General features: G+C 39.0%; 1 protein-coding gene across 1 annotated transcript in view; it reads left to right on the top strand.

Moving 5' to 3' along the window:
- The window catches only part of znf827 (zinc finger protein 827), a 101,933-nt gene that overhangs the window by 65,468 nt on the left and 15,683 nt on the right, over positions 1–20,782 (top strand). Inside the window, exons 7-10 of the mRNA XM_030140781.1 lie at positions 1,572–1,626; positions 1,821–1,921; positions 16,671–16,808; positions 20,086–20,257. Coding sequence (XP_029996641.1) covers positions 1,572–1,626; positions 1,821–1,921; positions 16,671–16,808; positions 20,086–20,257 — 466 coding nt within the window. The remainder of the gene's footprint in view (positions 1–1,571; positions 1,627–1,820; positions 1,922–16,670; positions 16,809–20,085; positions 20,258–20,782) is intronic.

Genomic DNA, 20,782 nt, shown 5'->3' with positions numbered 1-20,782 from the left:
TCTTTTTTTTTTTTTTTTACTACTGAAAGGTGTTTCTAACATTTTGTTCCCCCATTTACATACAGGGGCACGGGCATACACATGTACCATCTGGGCAGTCTAATACAGATCTGACTATCAATGCACATTATTATTTTCTCAAAATCTTTTAATATTAGAGTTGCTGGGTTAACTCTTGTCCCACAGGGCGACAGGCCCACCAGAGTGACTCCCACCAGTCCAGATGGCCAGTGCCCCCCTGCTGGCATGGCAAACCTGTGTGTTTATCAGCCGAGCTAAACTTAAAGTGAGACAGCAGTCAGACTAGTACAGTCTGCATGATTCAAAAACAAGGCATGCAGTAGGCCTTTAAAGTCACGTTTTCTTCTGTTTTATTTGTTAGGAAAAATCTATGAGGCAGATTGATCAGGAGTTAAACACTATAAGCTGAATTCAGGCTGGGTGATAAAAGAATTAGAAAACTGAATTATGATAAACTAGAAAAGCACTTGTTTAGCGCAGACCTCCGCCAAGGCACATCAGTGGCCCCCCCCCATGCCTACCCCCCGATCACCACCAAAATTTAATCATTTGTTCCTTGTACCAGTATCAACATTTCCTGAAATTTTCATCCAATCCGTCTATAACTTTTTGAGTTATCTTGCACACAGACAGACAGACAAACCAGCGCCGGCGAAAACATAACGTCCTTGGCGGAGGTAAATGTATGTCACTAATGACGATATACAATACAGACAGATCTAACTTGTATCTCACACAAGAAATAAATGTGGCACCTGTGAAGCATCAAATGCGTCTAGATTTTCCCGTTTGATGAGTAAACCTTACAGAGATTTTCTGTACACTGGAGGGAAAATATTTGTGCCAAAGTAGTAAAATAAAAAAAAAATCCTCTGCTGAGTGTACTGTGTTTTGGTTTCATTTACAGATGCACCGCTTCTGTTTTACTGCTAACTGTGTCAGAGATTGATGCACAGACGCAAGAATGGGGATGCCTTCAAGGGGTCATATTTTGCTAAACCTACTTTTATTAGTCTTTGGTACATTTATTTGTGTATTTGGACCCTAGTACTACAAAAAGTTTGAATTTGAACCCTCCAGGTGCTACAAAGCTATCTTTATATTCATTTTGGCAAATATCCAGTGGATTTCTGCAACCCGTTTTAATTCTTTCTTAATTTGTTACGTCTATAACTAGTTACATCACGACATTTGCACATATAAGGTCAAGACTTCCAATGAACATTTCTCCGAGTACGCCATAATTTTTTATCAGCAGCAGTGGTTGTAGTAAAAACTGAAAATATGTCCAAACTTTGAGCCGATTACCTGAAATGTTCAGTTGTTGGTTGTATTAACAAACACAAGTGGCTGAATAGGACAGAAAGCACAGTCAACAACCTGGAGGGGGTTGCAACCATGTTTGTTTTGCCACATCATCTAGTCCTAAACTGAATCGCACATTTTTTTATTAACAGATGAAGTTAGTTTGTGTTATGCAGATTTACTTGGTTTAGGTATCAACAAAGTTTGCATCGTTTTTATTAATTATTAATATTTTCTTTTTACAGAAAAAGTCAGCAAAGCCAACAACCATAAAGACAGTAACATGGTGGGAATAAACAGGTGAGTCAGAAATATTCTGTATTTGTTGTTAAATGTTTTCTACAGAATCTTCCCATTGTTAGATAGCAGTATTTTTGTCTTTTCCTTATATAGTTAAAGTATTTGTTTCTGTTCAAATGTTTAATAGTATTTGTTTAATATAGTAGCTACATTTGGCATGTGTTTGTATTAAGTTTGGTGTGTCTGTGTTTCAGTCCGTTTCTGGACGAGTGCTTCAGACAATCACCCTTTAACTCGCGCTCCAAGAGCTCTTCCCCCGCAGAGGCCAGCTCCTCCAACAGGGCAGAATTCCACGGTAAGACACGGAAAACACTCACACTGTGGACAAATGTCACCTGAGTACTGTGGAGCTGCAGACAGGTTATATGGGGTTAGAAATGGATTTTGGTGCCAGGATTTTGGTTCAGTTTAACATCTCAAATTCAATACGGGCTAGATATTTTTGTTAATACCATTGACAAAAACTGCTAAAGTAAAAAATTTATTAAACCTGGTAAGTTAGTTGAGAAATGATTGTCATTTTCAATAATGACCTGGACATATAGAGATGAACAACCAATCACACATTCACACCTATGGACAATTAAGATTAACCAATTAACCTACTAGTGTATGCCTTTGGATGGTGGGAGGAAGCTGGATTACCCGCGCAAACATGGGGAGAACATGCAAACTCCAAACAGAAAGCTTCCTGATGTTGGAATGGAACTCAGGTGCTACCAACTGGACCACCATGCCGACCACAATGCTACTAGGTTGGAAGTCTAAACATCCAAGTGAATCCAACCACTAGCATTTATTGTTCTACTTTTTTTTTTTTTTTTTTTTTTTTTTTTCTCAGATAGATGCAGTCTGCCCATCTGCCTACTCCTAGTTTGCACTTATGACTATGTCTTATGTGTACCTTTTACACACCTGTGATCACATCATTTCACATGTTAAATTCAGATTTTATCGCATTCAGTTTAGGTTTTTTTTTTTTTTTTTTTTTTTTTACTAATGGCACAAACGCATATTTTTTACGGTTATCTAGTGGTTAAGAGTTTTATTTTAATTTTTTTTTTTTTCAAATGGCATGATGATAATATTTTATTGCACAGTACTTTTACTGACCATTTTAGGGGTGCATATCTATGTTCTCTGGTACCTACAGTCACGGAAAAAATAATTAGACAATCAAAAGTCATCAAAAACAATGTTTATGCAATCAAGTACTAACTCCTGTGTGTACCATGTGACTAAAACAGACAGAAAAGAAACATGGAATGCCTAAAAGCACTGTTTTTGTCAGTACAATGCCATAGATATTGATGTAAGAACTGAAGTGATTTTGGTTATTATCAAGATAACATGGAAAATGGATAGATATCAGCTCTGAAATTAAACTCTTATGAGCTATTTTTGTCATTATCATTGTATTTGTCCAAACAAATGTACTTTTAGTTGTTTCAGGCATTAAAATGAACAAGAAATTGAAGAAAACAAGGGGCGGTCTAATAATTTTTTTCTGTGACTGTATATTGCTCACCCTAACCGTAAGGGCCCATTCATGCACTACATTAAACATGCATACGTATACGGACAGAGCGTTCTGTCAGTCCTCTGCGTTCATTACATGCATATTTCTGTCCATTCCCTGGGAGCTTGCGGATGCGTATCCCAACAGAGAATACGGAGCAGCCCCACCGGGAACTGTGGAGGCAGTGCTGAGATTTTAAGAGGATAATTTCCAGAAACGGTGGAACTTTTCAAAGTGCGACTGCATCAGTTAGTGAAAAACTGCCGACACATTTATGACAACTACCCTTCTCAATATCAACATTAGTATCCATATTAGTATTGTCTCCTCTGTTGTCACCATGTTTGTTATTATTGACCTTCTTCTTCTTCTCAAAAAACTTTACTCTTCTTCGTGGTATTCGGCCAGTATGTTAAGAGCAGCGCCCTCTGGTGGATTGATTGACAGACGCTCATTCCAACACAATGGAAGCATCCAAGTATGACGGTAGTGACGTGTGACAATGTTTGAAATGGATGTACCTATTTATGTACATAAAGCGAGCATGAGTGGGCCTTTACCCTACATAGCCACTGGGGAACATAGGTCTGACCCCCCATTTTAGAATGTGACCCCTGACAAGTATCCCATATTACAAAACAGACCAAAGCTAAACTACAACTAAGCTTCAAGTCATTAGAAAGTCTTAACTTAATCCTTCTTCTAACTGGTTTCATGTAAAAGTCAAAAATAAATTAAACCATTTCTGATGTTTCTCCCACTCAACCTGATCCTGTCTAATTCACTGTAATAAATGTATTCGTGCATGAAACCTACATCTGCACAGAACCACATACAGTATGTATGACCTGTAGAGCTGATGATTTATCAAAAAATCTGTCACATTTTGTGTTTTGAAAAGGCCTTAAAAGCAACTAAATCCAAGTGTCACCTTGTTGTATAAATATCGTTTGCTTTAATGAAGAGTGTATGTGTATTGTCTGGAGATTACAGAAGACTCTAAACTTCCCCGTAGAGAATGGTTGAGTATCACAATATATCAGATCAATCAATCAAATTTTATTTATATAGCGGCAAATCATAACAAAAGTTATCTCCTGGCACTTTACATATAGAGCTGGTCCAAACCAGACTCTCAAGACCATTTACAGAACCCTGCAGAATCCTCCAGGAGTAAACACTTGGTGACTATAGCGAGGAAAAACTTTCTTTTATATCAGACGACAGAGTATCTTTGTGTGTCGAGATCATTTTCGTCTCTACTTGAACCGAATCAAAATTAAACAAGTGGTGCCAGGCACAACAGACCCCGCACCTTGCTCATATTGTAGCTTATTTTGGCATCGATCCAGCTGATGTCATCATGTCTATTAGTGTGGTGATGTCAGCATATCAGTTGCCTCTATATATGTGGCAAGTTTGAAGTAAATTGATACAGAATTGATGTTTTTATAGACAATAGAAATTTGGCCCATTATAAGTAAATGAAAGAAGAAAAAATACTTTAAAAATTGGTAAAAAAAATTAGAATGTTGACCTACTTTTTCCATAATGTAACCAGATCTATTCTGGGTCACTGGCAATCTATAAACCAGATTTGGTATGAATTCAACCAATAGTTTTGCTGCTACAGACATGTGAAATTCTGCTCATTATAAGTAAATGGGAAAAAAAAAGGATAGAAAAAAAAAATCATAAAAAATATAAACTTTGACCTACTTTTCCCAAAATGTAATGAGATCTATTCTGGGTCACTGGCAATCTATAAACCTAATTTGGTATGAATTCAACTAATAGTTTTGCTGCTAGGGTGTTAACAAACAAACCGAACAAAAAACAATACCCCTTGCCTCCCCTTCGGGGTGGGGTGGGGGTGGGGGGGGCTGGATAACAAACTGCTAAACCTCGGTCAGTAATGCTGGCAGTATTTTTCAAACACTAGTGCACGTGTCACCTGTAGCTTGCAGAAATAAGTAATTATTCAGACACATGAATTATACAGGCTCATATATACTGTGTGTTTGCGTCATTTTCAGACGCACACCCACACTCTCACTGAAGTCTTCTCGCCTTGCAATCGAGTCAGCATCAAACCCTGCATGAAGATACCTTTATGCCTGAGTATACAGCCACAAGGACACATCACAATTAACCGCCTTCCGAGCCTACATGGTCTCCCTGTGCTTTTGTGATTTAAGCTCTTTCCACGTTTCATATTTAGAGCTCCGTCAGGCCTTTCTGCACTTCCATGCATTTCCCCAACCTGAAGGCCTCTGCCCAGGGCATCCCCCCGCCCTCCCCTCACCCCCCCCCTCCTCTCTCCCTCTCTCCTCCTCCCCTCCTCCCCATCTCCCCTCTTCCCTGGCATCCCACAACTTCCCTTCATGTTCCTTTGGCAGTGAGAGATCCAGAGGTTAATTAGCTTGTGCCAGCTTTGCCTGTCCCTCTGCCAGTTAATGAAAATCTGATTGGCTTCTGGGTGTCAAGAGTGTCCTGAAAGTTAATTCGCCCAGCCCACCTCCCCTTTCCCTTGTGTGTTTAAGCTTCGGCTCGTGCTCTCACTTTTACTGTTGTACAGTCTTTCTCCTTTTCTAATCCCTCCTATGTGTATATTGATGAATGCCTCTTTTTCTTTTCCCTTCTGTCTTTTATGACTCTTATACCCATTATGTTAATAAACATTTCTAGCCACAACTTCAGATATACAATAAGTTGGCTTGTGTATCATACACTGCCTGGCCAAAAAAAAAGTTACACATGCAAATATGCAAATAACCTGTTACAGCTGAAACATTATTAACCCATAAAGACCCAAATGGCATCTGGCGACCAAAATCATCTACTGATGTAAAATGTTTAATAACTTCTGAACTAGGGATGCAAATTATCAATTAATCCATTAATTTTTAGTTGGTTGACCTTATTGATCGATTAACGATTAATTGATAAGCGGCGGTTTTCCTGAGAACCTGAATTTCTCTTTCGATAGGGTCAATCAGAATAAAAGCTAAATATTGTTTATATACTTCATGAAAAATGCATGTCGTATTCCTTAATGATTGATTTATTGTACCATTGGATACAGTACAGACAATGTCATTTATGGAGTAGAACTAAAGAAACTCAGCAGAAAAATTCAATAAAATAAATGGATCTGAAGAGGGGCATTTTAGAAGAAATGAGCATTTCTGACTTTGCATCACTACCTGACATGATGGAGTGAGATTTCAGTGGAGATGCGCCCCTCCCCCCTGCTAATTTCGCGTGGCCACCGGGGTGACTGCGGGACATAATGCAGGACATACCTGTGGCCCGGATCAGGAGCCTGGAGGATGTGTTTATTACTTAACACATGGTTTCCTTTCAGTACAGTGAAGTTTTAAGAATGAAAACAATAATGAACATTTAAAAAGTGTAATAAAACTGACCGAGTAGGATAAAATAGAAATATTTGAGTAAAGTACAAGTACCTCAGAATTGTACTGGAGTAAATGTACTTGGTTACACTCCAACACTTGTGAGCAGTGTTCCTGTGACAGAAAACTGCTCGGCATCATGGCAGCGACTGAAGCATGATCTCGGTGAAGAGGGATTATGTTAAAAAGTGTGAGTGTTTCCTCTAAGTGGCAAACAAACAGTGAGTGTGTAGGAGTTTGTGTGATTCCAGTGTGACTTTAGGAGTTTGCTGTCTTTTCCCTCCTGTCCGGGGTTTAACACAATCCTTCATTTAGTGTTTGTGTCCCTTTCTCTCCTGCTCTAATAGAACTAATTAAACTATTAACCACTTGAAGGCCCACACCAACGTCCTAATTGGCTTAATCATCAGTGTGTTCGCAGGATCATGGCCCAGCCGACCGGCTTCTCGTCACCTCATGTGACCAGGGCATCCCCCGGTCTCACTTGCGAGTCAGGACAAGTTAATGCTTTTATGTGTTAAGCTTTAGCCACAAGCCCCGTAAGAAGGTCTGGGATTCTCAGAATTAGCCAGACAGTAAACGCGAAGAGGAGTGGTGAGAGTAGCAGGTCATGAGTAGATCCCAGGGCTGCGTCATGTGGAGTGACGGGTAGCAGGTAATGCCGAGGTCAGGAGATCAGTGACTCGCAGGTCGGCTGACGTTACGACAAGGTTAGGTTACTGGACATCTGTTTGTTGACATGCTTCGTGTTGTGACATCTTTGCTTCCTAGTTTAGCTTTATGTGAAAAACAAGCACGCTGCCTTGGCTGATTACTTACTTAGTTTACAGTCTAGCGTTGCTTTACACGGGGCCACTTGCATGCACTTAACGTCACCTGGCTGGCCTCAGTCACCCCTGTTACGCTGCTACGGCACAGAAGAAAAAACCTACAAAAGAAAAACCTCAGCAGCCACCGACTCCAGCGACAGGGTGGAGGCTGTTATGTAGGGTTTTTATCGTCTAATGTCCCATGTCTGGACAGAAGCCAGACACTGGAAAGATGAAGAAAAGGACAAAGGAATTCCTATCGATTCTGTCTGATACAGGGTTTTACATGGAATGTCATGGAATTGATGTAGATTCAACAGAGTAGAACTCTCTTCAACCCATAAAGACCCAAACAGCCACTGGTAACCAGAAGCATCTATTTAATCCCTGTTGATCCACTCATCCTATTAATCCATGTAAATAATTGGTGTAATATGGTGTTTGTCATCTTGTCATGGTCATCAGATATGACCCATTTGGACGTTCAGAGGCTCCGTAGTGAACATGGAAACACTGTCATCTTCTACAACATTAATTCACCAGTAAAACCCAAGGAGTTGGATCAATGAGAGTGGATGGAGACATGTTTTATATTTAGTTAATGATAGATTTACTTAAGTTTTCTTTATTTCTTTATTTCTGACATAATATCCCTCAACTTTATTTTGAGATTTCATGAACATCTACATGATAAATTAAATATAGAAAAACACCTGATTTTTACTTCAGAAACACAAAATACAGAGAATAATATCATAATAGATGGTGATAAAACACTTAAGAAAGGTTAAATAGGGAGAAAAATTCATTTTTGTAATTGCCACGAAAGTACTACTGAGTTTTTAGCGGTTAAAGTCAAATCCTGGGGTTTAAAGTGTGTTAAGTGTGTACTGGTTATGCTTATGGCATTAATTGTGCTTTGTGTATTATAAGCAAGACAGGCGCAAATTCAGTAAAAAAAAAAAAAAAAAAAAAATCACCATAAATGCACCACACTGGACCTTTTTATTATGTGAATTACGGGTGGGGGCAGAACCTATGGGGAGCAGCTATTGCCAGCCGGAAGTGACGTACCGGCGTTGATTCTAGGTGATGTTGTGCAAGTAAACAAGGAGCAATCTGTAAGTGAGATTGAGTGGAAAGCGTGTGTTTGCGCTTGTTTGTGCAGCCGTAAGCTTTGCACTCCACCATTGTCCTAGAGACGTGATCCAGCACTGGCCAATAATGTGTCATCATCAGAATGCAGGCAAATGTCATGCAAAACCGATTTTTTTGCCCATATGTGACCTGTATCTGATCTGTTTAAGACAGTTTGAACAGCACAAATCCGATCTAGGCCACTTTCATATGTGGTCCTAAATCCAATATGTATCCGATATTTTACAATGTGACTTAAATTTGAACGGCCAGGTCACATTTATCCAACCTTTTTTTTTTTTTTTTCTTTTTTCTAAACTTGTCCTGTCCAGCATCATAACAGCAGAATAGTGGTCTGGCTGCCTTTTTGTGCTGAACAAATTAGCTTTACCAAGGGAAACTTCATAAAGTATATGAGGCTCCCCTTGATATTCTGCTGTCTTTATTTTGAGTTTCATTGAACCACATTTCGATGGCAGACCTGACATGAAGGAACAGGGGGAAGGAAAAGAAAGGGGGAGAAGAGGAGGAAAGAGTGAAGGGGAGAGAAAAAGGAAGAAGATGGCGAAGACCCTCAAAGGAGAATATCAACAATACTAACGTTAACAACCATGGTGATAATTATAATGGGAACAAAAACTAGAACCAGAACTGAGTAAACTGGGTGGGAAAAAAGGAAGAAATTACAATGATTTATCCGACCTTTACGTCATTGAAATGCGACAAACGTCACAATTCTGCATCCCAGGCGGAGGAGCGATGGGAAAATCATATTTACTTCCGTAAATGCAGTGCATGCCTGCGTGGTCACGTATTACGTCAGGACCTCTTTTGCGCATGCGGGTCACATCAGGGTCGCATTCAATTCATACTCTAAACTGATAGAAGTCGCATTTAATGTGTAATATGAACGAGCACACAAAAAAAATTGGATTTCACCAAAAAATCCAAATTGTGCATTAAAGCTATACCGTATGATGTGGCATTTTTACACTTTTCTTTTGTCATCTTAAAATGCTCCTAATAAGCATGTCTCAAACTAAAATGTAAAAGAAATCCACCAGGTATTGAAACTCAAAAATGTTTAATTCTCATATATTTCTGATAAAAGTCTGACCGATCATTTTATTCGGTCGGAATGAAATAATTGGCTGAACCTGGCTGAGCCTCCTTCAATCATCCATTACGGCCGTTCAGCATCCGATCCATTATCGCCGTCCCCGCATCCGATATGTGTCCCTCTGAATCTGACGCTTCACTTGCACTGCTTCTCCTGTCACTGACCACAGTCTACTGTCTAAGGATGTGTATGGATAGAACTGAAATGCACATGTGGAAGGGAAAAAACAGATTTATGAACAGAAACAACAACCAAGGGGAACAAACAGGAGTCTGATGAATGAAGGATGGAGATAAAAGTCCGGAAGTCGGATGTACTGGACTGAACAGGTCTGCATAAAGTTCAGCTTTTATGACGGCGGGATTCAAACATGTACATGTACATGGTGTCACACAGTGTAGGATGAAAAATGTATGGACTATGAAACCTCAAATGTCCACGGAAAAATTCGCGGAGGCCACGCGTTCACAGTGCACGTGCCCGTCGGCTGGGCATTTCATCTTTGTGGTGCAGTGAAGACACTGACCCAGCACTGACCAGACCACACCCTTAAATACTGGGTCTACTGATGATACAGGGGCCGTGGGCCCGCGGCAGGTGGATGATGTATCTGATTACTGAGGGAGGGGTCCGCAGACACACCGAAGCAGACTGGACCTCTGCCTCTGCTTCCCCTGTGCGCATCAGGTGAGAGGAGGAGAGAAGAGGAGCGTCAGAGCTCGGGCAGAGGGAAGTGGGCGGGGCTTTGGAGGGAGGCGGGTTGTTCATGTTCAAACTTTTACTAAGTGCTGTGAGAAATGCCACATCAGTAGGTATAGCTTTAAGGCCTGCTGTCTGAATGTAGTCTTAGACTGGTCTCTGCTGCATGGGGTCAGTGACCAGCTCATCTCATCCCAGGTAACCGGACAATATTGCGTTACTTCATCACTACCGGTGCTGGAACAGCCTGTGACAGAGGCAACATGTCACTGAATGCCTTTTCTTTCAAAGGTCTTTTTATTAGTAACAGAACATGAATAAAATATTCACTACACAGGAGGGTGATTTTTGATTTCCTGAACATTCACCCATGACACAACACATAACCCTACCCAAACATGAGCACACACAAACAACCACTGAAAAAATTTATGAAAAGACGGAATGAAAATTATAAAAAATATTAACAACCATGTTTAACAAGCATAAATAAACACACACACACACACACACACACACACACACAAAAACAAGACAATAGAAAAAAGAGAAAGGGAAAAAAACATTAAAATAAATTAATTCATTAATTAAAAAAAAAAAAAAAGGGGGGGGGGGGGGGGGGGGGGGGGGCCTGCTCAGAGATTATTGTTGTGGGTTTCTCATAAAATACCAAGAAGGGGCACCATATTTTGTGAAATTTATTCTCTGATCTCCGAATAGTGTATCTGATCTTAAGACTCCTACAGGACCTCATGTCCCTGAGCCATCGTGGGTAGGAAGGAGTCGCTGACCATGCCTGTCTGACGGAGCAGTGACCTAGTACTTAGACTTAGTAGTAATGAAAACTCACCACAGGTACCCTTGAATAGCATGTTTCTGACTTTGAGCACAGATTCTCCTCTTTGAGCTATGAAAACTTCAAGGCCACAAACCTTGCTCCATAGAAGAACTCCTGCTCAGTCCGTCTTTACATCACTGAGCCTGTCCAGTCTGTTTGCTTTATCTGGTACATGAAGTCACTGGTACAGAAAAGAGCTCCGGCAGCCAGCTACACTTTTACATACTGTACATCTGTGTACAGCAGTGACACACAGTCGTGCATGTTTTATTTCAGCTGTCAGCAGAAAGCTATGCCGCGATCACGCTTCAGAAATGCTCAGGGAAAATGTAGCTTTTGAGGATGTTACTGCACCACTCGATCAATTATACAGATTCACTGCTGAGAAGATATTTGATTCAGAAAACAGTGAGAACATCAACAGAGAAATAAAGTTAAACCGTCGAGTCTATACATTAGGGGTGTGCCATCTGAGGCACCTCACGATTCGATTTGTTTACGATTCAGGGTGTTACGATTCGATTAATCAACAATTATCACAATCATAACAATTATTACGATATTCGAAGAATCTTTTTTTCCCCCATTCAGGATTTTTTTTCTCCCTCTGTGGCTACTTCAAACTTTTAAACAAGGTATATTTGTCAGTATCTATAAATTCAAGTAATGAAACAAATATGCCTCCATTACCTTTTATTTGTGTCAAACCACTGAATGATCCAACATATTTTCCATAAATGCTGGCCAACTGAGAAGGTTGAAGAGTACACTTTAGACCAGGGGTGTCAAACTCATTTTGGTTCAGGGGCCATATTTCGCCAAATTTGATGTCAAGCGGGCCAGACTACTAAAATAATGACTTAATAACCTATAAATAATGACAAATCCAAGTTTTTCTTTTTGTTTTAGTACAAAAAACCCCCCAACTGAATTATGAAAATATTTACATTTTACAAAAAAAGATGTGAATAACCTGAAAAAACAGAAATTTCATTTGAAAAATTAGTGCAATTTTAACAATATTATGCCTCGACTTATTATTTCTACATGTACATTTACACACAGTGTTACATAAACATTTGGTAACAGGCAGAATATTGTTAAAATTTTGGAGTTTGGAACTAAAATTTGAACAATTTCTACAATATTCCATCTCTTATTTTTAACACAACTCCAGATCACAGTGGATCCATAAATGCACAAAACATTTAGTAACGGGCAGAATATTGTTCAAATTGCACATTTCGGGTTGTTCGTCTTTGTTTTTATTTATGTATTTATTTGGATTTTATTGTGAAATAATAGTTTTGTAAATGCAAATATTTTCACAGTGTAATGTTATTTTTTTTCCACTTAAATTTTTTCCACATAATTTTTCACAAAGAAAATTTGTCGTCATTATTTATAGGTTACTGTGTTGTTATTTTTACTGTAGATCACATTGGTCTGTATGTGGAACCTGAATCCAAATGATTTGGACAACCTGGACTGTTCAGGTTCATTTTTGCACTTTCATCCTGTGGGCCAGAATGGAACCTTTGGCGGGCCGGTTTTGGCCCCCGGGCCGCATGTTTGACACCTGTGCTTTAGACGGTAACTTTTGAACCACAAGTGCAATTCAGATGTCTGTCAGTAAAAACATTAATGAACACAAGCTCCAACATTTGCTTTAAAATCTTACTAATGGATATCCAAAGTAAAACAGATGAGACCATATTTACCCCTGGGGAAAAACTGTATTGACTTAGAATTTTGTAGAGAGAAGTTAAATGTAAACCTATGGGAAACAGGCCTTTTTGGAACCAGAGCCTAGTGGTATTTAGTGGTATTGCATTTTAAGATTCCTTCATATTGATTACATTTTCATGCCACAGTCCTGCTTGTAGCGAGACAACTCGCTGAAAGTTGTCTCGCTGGTTGAATTATGCTGCCTTCTGCATTTTATTTTGACATGCAAAAATATATGTGGCATAAACAAAAGCAAAAGGACAAACATAAACACCAGTTTACATGTACAGGGTAAACATGCGAAAGAAAAAAATCCTGCAGGGTGTGTGAGTCAGCATCATTAAAAGGTGCTTTCACACCACCGTCTAAGGCCATTGTTTTCAGCACTGCGCTTTAACATTTGTCACAAATCCCACCCCCAAATGACAGAATACACTCTTTCTTTTCCCTCATGGTGTCCTGTAAGTCCAGCTTTTACAACTTGTCATAAGCTGCATCTAGAGGAGGGGTGTCAAACATGAATGAATGAATTTGCATGAATAATGAATTTGCAAACTGCAAAAATTACACTGACAATATTAACAGTTAAGGGTGTCAGACTCATTTTAGTTCAGGGGCCACATTTGAACGAATGTGATCTCGAGTAAAATGATAGCATAATCTATACATAATGGAAACTCCACATTATTATAAATTATAAAAATATTGGCATTAACAAACTGTCCTTTAACAATAAAATGTAAATAACCTGAACAAATGTGAGCAACCTGAAATGTCCAGTTTTTACAACATTCTGCCTTTTATTAAATGTTTTTATTATTATTATTATTATTATTATTATTATTATTATTGTTTAACTTTTAGTTAACCAGGAAAAAAGACTCATTGATGTTAAAAATCTCTTTTGCAATAGTCTCCTGGCCAAGACAGCAGCAGCAGAAAATACAGGTTCATCCATACATCCACACTCACATTGTACAGAAAACACAAAGTAAAACCATACATAAATCAGTAAACTAAAAACATACATATAAAACACCATCCATAATTTAAAAGGTACCAAAAATATACAATAATGTTCCACGTTTTGTGCCTTTGTACGAGGGCCGTTCAATAAGTTCATGGCCTCACCCAGAACAGAACAACACAGACTGATAATTTATATTTTATCTTTCAACATAATCTCCATTTACAACAATGCACTTGGTCCATCGATGTTCAAGCATCACTATCCCATCACGAAAGAATGTAACATCCTGTATTATAACAACCAGTATTTCTGGGTGAGGCCATGAACTTATTGAACAGCCCTCATAGATCTGATCGGTAATGCACGTGTATAAATGATAAGTTGAGGCATAATATTGTTAAAATTGCACAATTTGCACTTATTTTTCTTAAGAAATTTCTGTTTTTTCAGGTTGAGTTATTATGAGTTATTATTTATAGGTTATTCTGCTATTATTTTACTGGTCTAGCCCACTTGAGATCAAATTGGGTTCAATGTGGAAAGAAAATGAGTTTGACATCTCTGGTCTATAAACTATGGCCTGGCTGATACACAAAGTTGTGATATCTCATAATAAGATTGCCACTAAACATCAGTAATCATTTCGCTTTATTCTATATTTATAGTAGCTTTATTCTTTACAGTTAGCAGTGATGGATCAGGTGCACTGCTCACATTTACATTCTGTACATAGCCTGCGATTCGGTAGGTCTGTGTATATCGTCCCCAAGTTTATTACATCCATGTCGCACAGTGCATCTAACGATAAAGATGTACAAACGCTGAAATCTCCCTGTCTGTAGGATCCTTAAGGCAGACAATGTGACTGTGTAAGTGCATTTTGTACATTTCCTTTTTCTTTTCCTCGTTCTTTATACAAAAAAAAAAAAAAAAATCAACACTTTATACAAGAATAGAAGAACTGCTGCTCTGTTTCTCCCTCTGAAATATACAATAAAAACTCAGAGTAACTTAAAGAATCCTTTTTATGTGTTCATACCTCGTGTATTTAAAAAAAAAAAAAGTTCTGGCCAAGGTCGGTCTGTGTAGCATGTTCTTTGAACAATACAGACAATTAAAATGGCTTCTTCCATCTGTGGAAGTTGTGTAGCACAATAAGAACACTATTGTGTGTTTGTATTCTCATGAATTACTCCGCGTTCTATTCACAGGGTGAGGTTTAAGTCAGAGCACTAACCTCAATTCTTCAGATTCTATCAAAGCTTGTGAAAATACTCTCACTCTGTTTTTATGTCTTTGATTAAGGGCTGGATGAAGCATACTGTCAGAACAGAGAGCTACACTACAGTGCTGTGCTGGAGGCTTTAGAGCAAAGGACTGGTGCTTTCTGTTGACATTAAGAATGCATTTTGCACTGTATCCCACCCGCAGGCTACACAGGGAGCATCTGTCAAATGGTAGACAGGTTTCAGTCTTGTGGGTTAGCAAATTAGCCCACAGTGTATCAGCTGCTCTGTTGTTTCGCTGGAACTGGAGTGAATGAGACATTTCCTGTCATCATCTCTTAGGAAATGTTTTTTAGAGGCTGATTGAGGATGCATTCATTGTCAGAGATTATCCTTCACCATTCAGTTTGTACTGTTATTCTTCTGCTTATATTTCATGGACTCCTCAAAGAACTGTATACCATGTTAACCTTTGTAAAGGATTATTTTTAACCAGTTCTTTTGAAATGTACCACAGACCACTTCAGTCACATTCATGCTAGCATCCTTGTGTGTTTTCCTTTTTCTTGTTTTTCAAATGTCCCGCTGCCAGTCTCTCCTGTCTGTGGAGTGGGATGGGGGCCATAGGCTGTCTTACCTATGCCGTGCACAAAATAATACTTAATTATCATAAGATTAAAGTAACTGTACATATCACAAACCACAGCACTGCGTACATGTTTGTGTGTGTGATCTGTTGCACTGTCACTTTGTAAACACGGGTTCGCTTGATGTTGTCATGTAGGGCTGCATGTAATGTAACTAACAATTTTCTGAATGAATAATTCAGTTTATAGAAATTTTTTTCATGTCATCAGATCATGTATTTGTTTATTGTAGTGTTAAATCTTATAAGGTAAAGGACTGGAAGACACAAAAATGAACTGGTCAGTTGATTTTGATAATGATGCTAAATGTCAAATCATGATTTTTTAATTTATTTTTAAAAAAATTTTAAGTCTGATTTTTCAAAATTGTGGAATTCTGGAGATTTTTAATTGTATTTATTGTACCCTGCCTGTAGCACTTTGAGAGTTTTAGATAAAAATGTAAAGTGCATTTCAAATAAAAAATATTATTATTATTATTATTATTATTATTATTATTGGGTAGCATGGCGGTGCAGTGAGTAGAACTATGATCTCACAGTTGGAATCGAACCCATGACCTTGTCTTGTCTCAGCGCATTGTCTGTGGATTTTGCATGTTCTCTCTGGGTAATCCAGCATGTAAAGACATGCACCTTGATAGGTTAATTGGTCTAAATCGCCCAGAAGCGTCTTGTCAGAATAGCTCAAAATTAGGGTCAAAAGTGTTTAAGGCGCTTGGAGTTCAGGTCTTAGTGGCCAAAGGTCAGCGTCGCTCTGACCTCATCTCTGTTCATTCTGTAAAAGCAAAACACCTTCAGCTAATTTGGACAAATGTCAGTAATGAAACTACAACAGAAAAAAAGTCCACGAGGAATTCTAGGTCGCCAGTAATCGAGAGTCATCCATTGTGTCAGGAGGTGGTTTTTTTATGTAAAGTTTTGCGTGTTTTTCAGACTCGGAGAAGGATGATGGAGAGCCGGGGAACGGGATTGCCCAGTGGAGGCTAAATGAACAGCTCTACCCGTGTCCTGTTTGTGGCAAAGTGTTCGGCAGGCAGCAGACCCTTTCTAGACATCTGTCTCTACACACAGGTAAACACACACACAACACTGCTGCTGCATGTACACACTGCTGAGGATGTGTACGTCCGTTTTTGCATCTCTGTCAATGCATAGTTGCTCGATGTTGTGTTGTTTGTGGTTGCGCTGCCCACTGTAAGTAAATAAGGTTGACTAGACTAGATTACCCTTCTTTTAAAGAGATTACAACCATGATTAGTCTCACTGGGAAAACAACCCATCTAATTACCCAGCTAGAAGGATGCCTCACAGAGCACGCGCACACACACACACACACATGCACACACACACACACACACACACACAGTGATTCTGATGCAGTTACGTTCAGTCCTCTCACTCACCGATAAGGGAGATCCTCAGGATGAAACTGTGCACTCCCCAGTGTCGTGATTACTCTCTGTTTTCGTTGCTCCCTCTCAATCCCCATCGCTGACATCCACAGTCCCTCCTCCACTCTGTGTTATAAAAAGAATCCAGGATTATTCTGTTTTACATTTTTATTTAACCGCTTTTATGGATAAATTATGAAAAAAAGGGTTTGGATTTTTTTTAGATTGATTTTATTACTCAGGCTAAAGTTGAAATGCGTTTTGATTTTTTTTTTTTTTTTTTTTTTTTAATATGGTTTTATTAAGAAGATATTCAATCTCCTGAGACCCAGGAAAATACACATTTAGGTTTTTTTTAATTAAATAATTGCCTACATTAGAAATGGAAACATCATGGTGCAATAGTTTTTTTTCACATGCTTTTTTTTTTAATCTTTATGGAATGTCCTTTGCGATGGACAGGTTCTTTTTTTTCTTATAAAGCTGTGAAACTCTTGTCCTCAAACATAGACAGAAAACCCTTAGGAGGTTTCTTTTCTTAGGAGGATAACTCTGAGACCACAGAGCAGTCAAAATTCTAAAACTAAGATGATACATTTTCATTGTATTGCTTAAGGTCTATATAGACTGCCCCCATGTGGTTTGGAGAATATTGCCTTTCTAACCCTTTGGAAAGTGAGCTTAAACTATGTGTCCGCAAACATGGACATCATGCGTGAAAGGGTTAAAGCAAATTAATACTAGATTAGAAATTAATGCAGACTAGTCAGGATAGCAGACTAAATTACTGGGCACACAAATGGAGACTCGTGTACAAAATGCCCCCGCACAATTGGACATGGTCTCACATTTTGCGTGCACACACGACACACACACACACACACCATCTGAGAGTGTTGGCTGTGAACAGCTTGGCCACACCACAGAGAGCAGAAGCAGGGGCATATGTCAGTGTGATGGTCTTTTTGGTTTCCCCGGCGACATAAAGGTTGCCTGGCTTCATGTCCTTTGGGCAAATGGTGTGTGTGTTCATATGCGTGTGTGTGGGGGGGACTAGAGGGGGAAGATGTGTTGTTATGTAGTTTTTTTTTTCAGGATAAAAGGAAAGGTTGCCTAGTTGAATAGATTTCATTGGCTCACAACAGTGCTACGCAGGGTCCTGAAAATAAGTAATTAGGTGCAGTTACTAGTTAACTTTAAGTGTAAATAAAAGTGTTTAGTTACTGGGAAAAGTAACTTTTAGTTTCCTGCATGGATCCTCTTATTAATGCACACATTGCTCTGTTATTTTAGTGTTTAGTGCTGTGGCAGCGGGACAAGGCAACTATCAAATGTTATCAGTCTAATCATTATCACTGCGGTGAAAAGTAATTAGTGCTACAATAAAACACAATGTTTTTATTGGCCTATATATTGTAGCCTTCATATCAACTTTTTTTTGGCAGTGTAAAATGAAATATGTGCACTTGTCGAGCATAGACTGGTTCTTAATTCGCTTGTTCATTGCTCCGCTATAAGACAGGAAATTAGGGAAATAGGCTGCGTTTCCTCCACCGTTTCCATCAGGTCCTGTTCAGACCTGACATTAACGTGTTCGTCACAAACAAGTGGCAGCTCTAATGACAAGTGTGAATGCTTTCAAGACAAATTAAGGATGTACTGAGGTCTGCATCACATGGGGCCATAGTCTTATAGCAGGATGAACACAAATGCATGCTGGGACACATCAGGCGTTTCTCAATATGCGTTCATGTCTGCTTTTCTGTTCTCGTCAAACGTAATCAGTTGAGGCCCAAGTACTGTTCTATTTGAAAGTTTGCACGAACCAAGATCAGATGGAATACCCGGATGGTGTTCTTGTCTCATTCCTTAAAGGGGTCATATTTTGTTAAACCCACTTTTATTAGTCTTTGGTTCATTTATTTATGTATTTGGACCCTAATAGTTCAAAAAGTTTGAATTTGAACCCTCCAGGTGCTGCAAAGTTATCTTTATATTCGTTTTGGCAAAAATCGAGTGGATTTCTACAACGTGTTTTAATTCCTGCTTAATTTGTTATATCTATAACTAGTTACATCATGACGTTTGCACATATAAGGTCAAGACTTCCAGCGAATATTTCTCCAAGTATGACAATTGTTTATCAGCAGCAGCGGTTGTAGTCCATACTGAAAATATGTCCAAACTTCAAGCTAATTACCTAAAATGTTCAGTTGTTGGTTGAACAGGACAGAGCAGCACAGCCAACAACCTGGAGGGGGCGGGGCGTGAAGTGGCTCATTTGCATTTAAAGGGCCAGCGCTCAAAATGACCTTTCTGGTGTCATTACTCACAAATAGGGTTGAAGATGGACCTGTGGAGTTGAATTAATGAAGAATTCAGACCCAAGCAGAGCATTTACAGTTTATGTAGACCACAGGGAAATGTTTTAAAATGCATAATTCCATTTAAAAAAAAAAAAAGAAGCTAAATATCACTCCTTTAAACTAAGGATGGTTGGTGACTCGTTTAGACTTGGCTGGTAAATATCCCAAGATGCATTTCATGATGCTCTTGAAGGCAATGGCAGCTTCTGTGACAACTTTTCACAGAAATGTTTTATTGAGTCGATGACCGTCATCAGATGATGTGGTACATTGTTGGAACACTGCTCATTTATAAAGTGAAGTTGTGTTTCACATTATCTGCTGGAGGCATTGTCAGGATATGTTTAGAAAAGTTGGTTTTGTCAGACATCACGTTTTTTTTTTTGTGTTTTTTTTTTTTTTTCCTCCCCCCCTCTTACAGCTGGGGTCAGGTGGAGGTGAGGCAGGGTTAGGCTTTAAGTAATTAGGTTTAAGCTTGTTTTAAAGGCTTGGATGCTGAGTCCGGCTTCATGAAATATCATCTGAGGTAATGTTTACAGTAACCAGAGGTCGTGTGTGTGTGTGTGTGTCTGTGTCATTTTTGTTTTGCAGAGGAGAGGAAATACAAGTGTCACCTGTGTCCTTATGCAGCCAAGTGCAGGGCTAACCTCAATCAGCACCTGACCATCCATTCTGTGAAGCTGGTCAACACAGACGCAGAGCAGATCGTCAGTGCGGTCACAGCCGACTCCACGGAGCGCAAAAACTGCGCCTATTATTACAGGTAGAGATGAGTGACCGCAACACAATGTCAGCTTCACTTTAGGATGTTTCAAGACATTATCAGTGAACAAGATGGACCGGGTGGGCATTTTTTATTTATACCCCCGTCTGTCCATGGGGCCATAGGGAGATTTTTGTCCAACCGAATGCTCAAAGACTATTCAACAGATTCTTTTCAAATCTGACATACATTGTCTTCACAGAAATTGTTGAGCATTTTTAAAAATAATAATGATGATGATAATAATGATAACATTTGTATAATAATAATAATGATAAAGTTAATGGGTAATGATGATGATAATGATAATAATAAATAATAATAATAAATATGATGATGATGATGATGATGATGATAATGATAATAGACTGGATTTCTGTAGCACTTTTCAAGGCACCTAAAGCTCTTTACATTATTGATCCATTACTCACTCACACTCTGGTGGTGGTAAACTACATCTGTAGCCACAGCTGCCCTGGGGCAGGCTGGTGGAAGCGTGGCTGCCAGTCCGCGCCAAACCGCATT

This window comes from Sphaeramia orbicularis, chromosome 1 (genome assembly GCF_902148855.1).
Source record: "Sphaeramia orbicularis chromosome 1, fSphaOr1.1, whole genome shotgun sequence".
NCBI classification, from domain to species: Eukaryota; Metazoa; Chordata; class Actinopteri; order Kurtiformes; family Apogonidae; genus Sphaeramia; species Sphaeramia orbicularis.
The sequence above is the reverse complement of the archived record's forward strand: the minus strand, read 5'-3'. Positions and strand labels throughout refer to the sequence as shown.